Source organism: Sapajus apella, unplaced genomic scaffold (assembly GCF_009761245.1).
Source record: "Sapajus apella isolate SASKATOON/1434 unplaced genomic scaffold, GSC_monkey_1.0 scaffold66, whole genome shotgun sequence".
Taxonomy (NCBI): domain Eukaryota; kingdom Metazoa; phylum Chordata; class Mammalia; order Primates; family Cebidae; genus Sapajus; species Sapajus apella.
In genome coordinates, this window is record NW_022437006.1 from 3,067,812 (window position 1) to 3,072,848 (window position 5,037).

Genomic DNA, 5,037 nt, shown 5'->3' on the forward strand with positions numbered 1-5,037 from the left:
TTTTTTTTTTTTTTTTTTTTTTTTTTCTGAGATGGAGTCTTGCTCTGTCACCCAGGCTGCAGTGCAGTGATATGACCTCGCTTCACTGCAACCTCCGCCTCCCGGCTTCGAGCGATTCTCCTGTCTCAGCCTCCTGAGTAGCTGGTACTACAGGCGCATACCACCACGCCCAACTAATTTTTGTATTTTTAGTAGATACATGGTTTCACCATATTGGTCAGGCTAGTCTCGAACTCCTGACCTCGTAATCCGCCCTCCCAGCCTCCCAAAGTTCTAGCATTACAGGCGTGAGCCACCGCGCCCGGCCCGGCCGACAGTCAGTTCTTAACAAGCACTCAAATATGCTAGGACCCGGGAAAAAAAAAAGACTTCTCAGATCTTAGGTAAGGCATAGACTCGTCTGCACGGAGGGCCGACACCTCTACCTACCAAGCAAAAGGCAAAAAGCCCGGAAGGGTGGAGTAGAAGCAAGCTGGAGGGCTCCAGGAAGTGTGTGGGGAGGAAGCTGCCGAGGTTGGAGCCAACCCCGGCAGCAGCGGGTTTGCACACGCCTAGCAGACGGAGTCCCAGGCCGATGCGTGCAGCGGTCACGAGCGCTTTTGGCAGCGCTGTCCCCTTCGATTCCGGTCGTCACCCAACCGTCCAGCCCCAGTTTGGGACGGAAACCGGGCTTGTAAAGTGGGCGGCGGCCAGTGCTCCCGCAGCTGAGTCACAGCCCAGCCAACTTTTACAGCGTTGCCCAGAAAGAAAATAAAAAGTCTCAGTCCCGGGGCCCACCACGCGCTTCTAATTCCCGCTCCCCTCTCAGTGTCACCTGACCCGGGGCAACTCCAGCCCCACTGCTGAGATGTTTCCCACTCACGGTGCAACTTCTCGCTCGCGCAAAGCCTCGTGGTACCCCTAGCGCTCTCCAAGCGCTAACAACCCCGCAGATGGGAAGGCAGGAGGGAGGGGAAGGGCTGCGTCCTCACCTGCAGGACACGGACACCTCCACCCGCGTGGCCGGGATGGCGGCGCTCAGCTGGTTCAAGTCCCCGATGCCCGCAGTGCTGGTGTAGCGGCTGTCCATATCGGGAGGAGGCGCCTTGGACTTGTCCAGCGCCCACCACCGGAGCTCGGGCGGACTGAGAGCTAGCTCCCTCAGTCAGGCGGGGAGGGGGTTGAGGGTGGAAGCAGAGGAAGGAGGCGGAGGCAGCGCGCGGGATGGCTGTGGGAAGGGAGGAGGCGGACCTCCGCGCAGAGCCGCGAGGGAACCGCGAGCCAGTCCTGGGTGAAACTGACGCTGCCGGAGAAGTGGCGCTCGGGGCTCCCGGCTTCCCCGCCCCCTCCCGGCAGGCAGCAGCCGGGGCGGGGGACACACTCCGTGATCCCCTCCTGGCTGGGGGGTGTCAGGCTTGGAGGACCCAGCAGGCAGCCGGGCGGAGTAGGTGGCACCAGAAGACGCAGACCCCTACCGTCCAGGAGGGCAAGCCCTGGCGGCTCTGCGTGCTTTTAGGTTCTGTCTCCACCTCTGCACACGCACACTCGCCTCCTGGGCCGCGACAGCTTCCTCCTGTCAATCAGGTGTGGACAGGAAGGTCTCGAAGTTTCCCCGCCTGAGTTGGAAGCTGGAGGTGGGGGCGCCTCTGTCGGTTCCTAACTGCCCCGTTATAAGGCCCCTCTCCCCTCCACTGGTTCTCATCTCACCCTCGGAGCTCTGGAGGGTCCCTCCTATTGTGCCCTCCGGCAAATGAGTCTGGTCCCAGCTTCTGGACTGCCCACCGTCGGCCACTTGAGTATTGGGAACAGTGGGGCATTGTGACGCTCTCCAACCTGGGAACGCGGTGGTGAAGCGGTCGATCAATATATGGGACAAGTGGGGGAGGGGTGGACTCTAAGGTGGAAAAAACAGTACTACTTGGGATTTAAGGGAGCAATCTGGATTCTGTCTCATCTCCTTTCTTTGGAGCTCAGAGGTCTAGCGGTGACAATCCTCCTACAGTCAGGGCTCTTCTGGATCCCTCGTTTCCAAAGGCATGAAAGTTCTGCCTTGAAAACGGGGGGCAGGGGATGTCACAACCATCTAACGCAGTTCCTTCACCCGACTTCCTCCCGCAAGACCTGGGACCTGACGGATAAAAGCGTAGAGAAGCCGGAGTGAGCGCAGCGTTTGGGAAACTACATTCCAGGGCAGCAAGACTGGTGCCAAGATGCAGTCGCACCAAAAGCAACAGCAGGTAGCCGCAGCGCCCCTCCAGTGCAGAGACGTTTGTTCCCCGCGCCTTACCTCCGGCCTCACCCGAGCGCCTTTGGGTCCCGGGCGCTCGCCACCAGGCGGCGACAGAGAGCAGAACGCGGCGCAGCTGGAAGGCGCAGGGTGGAGAGGGGGCGGGTGTCCGCCCGATTTAACGCTCCCAGCACAGAGTTTCCAGCTGGTTGGGCTAACTCAGGGAGGAACAGGTTTTGTGGTGGAGGACATGCCTTGCGCTGTAACATTTTAATCCACTCGCAGCCACCTGCCTAGAGAATCTATAGAGGCGGGTGAGAATGTGTAGGTGCAGTCGGGCCCTTCCCCTGCCGAGTGCACTTCCCGTTTCTTCTTCGTTTCCTTTCCTGATTTCCCCACCCACCGACTCTTGCTTTATTTTCCTTCCTCTTGTCCTGTTACAAATTAAACTGTAGTTTACTGCGATTTGGAAATGTCCTAAAACTCCACGCATTTCTGTTATGCTGCTCAAAATTAATTTGGCAAAGAGATCTAGATTTTTTTAAAGCCCACCAAAATTTTACTTTACAGAAGGCTACTGAAGAAATGAAAGTTGAGAACTTTAGTAGTCAACATGTGGGATACTTACTTCTAATTTTTTTTTCCGCTTTAGTGCGGTATAACTGATATATAATAAACTGCACATAATTCAAGTGCATCCATCATTCGATAAATGTCAACACATGTATCTCCCTGTGAAGCTATCACCAAAATCAAAATAATGAATCATTCCATCACCCCAACAGTTTTCTTATGTGGTAATCAACACCTCCTTTCATCACTGAAATGACCTTCTAGGCGGCCACTGAATCTTTAAGTCACTATAGATTAGTTTGTATTTTAAAAAATTATGTGTCTGGAATCATACAGCAGGTAGTATTTTTGGTCTGGCTTCTTCCACTAAGCAAAATTCTTCTGAGATTCATCTATGTTATTGATTGTATCAATAGTTCATTTTTTTTTAACTGAATAGTATTTTGTTTTATATATGTGCTATAAATTGTTGTCCACTTACCTATTGATGGACAATTTGGTTCTTCCAACTTTGGGCAATTACAAATAAAGCTGATATGAACATATATGTACAACTCTTTCTGTGAACATATGTTTTCAGTACTTCTGTGTATGTACCTAGGAGTTTCCATAGCCAGATCATATGGAATGTGTATGTTTAGCTTTTTAAGAAACAAAGTTTTTCCCAAAATAGTTTTAATACTTTCTTTTTCACAACAGTATGTTAGAGATCCGGCTGCACACATACTTGTCAACATTTGTAGTAATATTTCATGTGGCTTAATGAATAATGATGTTGAAAGTATTTTCGTATCTTTTTCCTGTGTGTTTGTGTATCTTGTTTGATGAAGTGTCTTCATATATTTTACTTATTTTTTATTAGCTTATTGGTTTTATTTCTGAGTTTTGAGAATTCATTAGCTATTCTGTATCCAAGATCTTTATCACGAGACCTTTATCACAAAATATTTTCTGACAGTCTGTGGTTTGTGTTTCCATTCTCTTAACTATCAAACAGCAGAAGTTTCTAATTTTGATGAATCTAGTTCTTCAACTTTATCTATTATAAATCATAATACTGATGTCAAAACTAAGAAATATTTGTCTAACGTGAGATCATGAAAATTATCTTCTCTATTTTCCTCCAGAAATTTCATAGTTTCAGGTATTACATTTATCTCTATAATTAATTTTGGTTTTTCTAATCCAAGTTATCCTTTTTACACAGTGTCATCAAATTTTTCCAGCACCATTTGTTGAAAATACTAATCTTTTTCATTGAAAATTTTTGCATCCTTTGCCAAAAATTAATTTAACATATATGTATGGGTCCATTTTTAGACTCTATCCTATTCCATTAAACTACTTCTCTTTCTTTAAACCAATGCCACTGAGTCTTGATTACTGAAGCTTTAAAAATAACTCTTAAAGTCAGATATTATAACTTTTCTAACTTTGATCCTCTTCAAAAAATTTTTTTTCATTTTAATCCTTCTCATTTTCATATAAATTTTAGAATAAGCTAGACAAGATCCAAAAAATGTCTTGTTGAGATTTTCAGTGGGGTTGCATTGATTCTATCAACCAATTAGAGAATAACTGACATCTGATACAAATTAATCTTCTGATCTATGAACATTCTGTATCTTTCCATTTATTTAGGTCTTCCTTAATATCTGTCAGCAATGGACTGTTGTGCTTAAGGAGAGAGAGACTTGGAAAAATACAGAGAGGAGGGCCATGTGAAGACAGGGGCAGAGATTGGAGTTGTGCCACCGAAAGCAAAGAATATCAAGTATTGTCAGTAACCACAGGAAGCTGGAAGAGGCCAGGAAAGATTTTTCTTAGAGACCTTGGAAGGAGCTTGACCCTAGAACACCTTGATTTCAGATTTCCGGCCCCCAACAATGTGAAAGAATAAATTTCTATTGTTTTAAGCAATTCAGTTTGCAGTAATTTGTTACAACCCTAGGAAAAGTAATACATATCGATAACATTTATTATTTCCATTTTGCTGACTCTTTCAAGTTCAGTACTTATAAATTTGTCATAGTGAAGAAAGCTTTAAAGGATAAAACTTTGAAAGTATACTCAAATTCTATTAATATGGTTAGCACAATACAGAAAGGAATGTAATTTTTTAAAAAATTAATATAAATTATGACACATCTAACTTTTGTTTTGGAGATTTTATAATGAAAAGTTTATATTTATTAAAATTAATTTAATAGTATAAAGCTCTTATAATATGGTAAAAATCAAAAATAAGTTACATTTAC

The 5,037-nt window shown here is 45.8% G+C and overlaps 1 protein-coding gene across 3 annotated transcripts in view; it reads right to left on the reverse strand.

Annotated features, from left to right (window-relative positions):
* Nucleotides 1–2,117, reverse strand: part of CPNE8 (copine 8) — a 254,337-nt gene extending 252,220 nt beyond the window's left edge. For 2 of the 3 annotated variants that reach the window (XM_032248310.1, XM_032248311.1), the window contains exon 1: nucleotides 972–2,117. In XM_032248310.1, coding sequence (XP_032104201.1) covers nucleotides 972–1,069 — 98 coding nt within the window. In that variant the 5' untranslated portion in view covers nucleotides 1,070–2,117. Of the gene's footprint in view, nucleotides 1–429; nucleotides 914–971 lie in introns of those variants that run through there. The other variant, XM_032248312.1, reaches the window with a different exon arrangement.
* Between the last annotated feature and the right edge of the window lie 2,920 nt (nucleotides 2,118–5,037).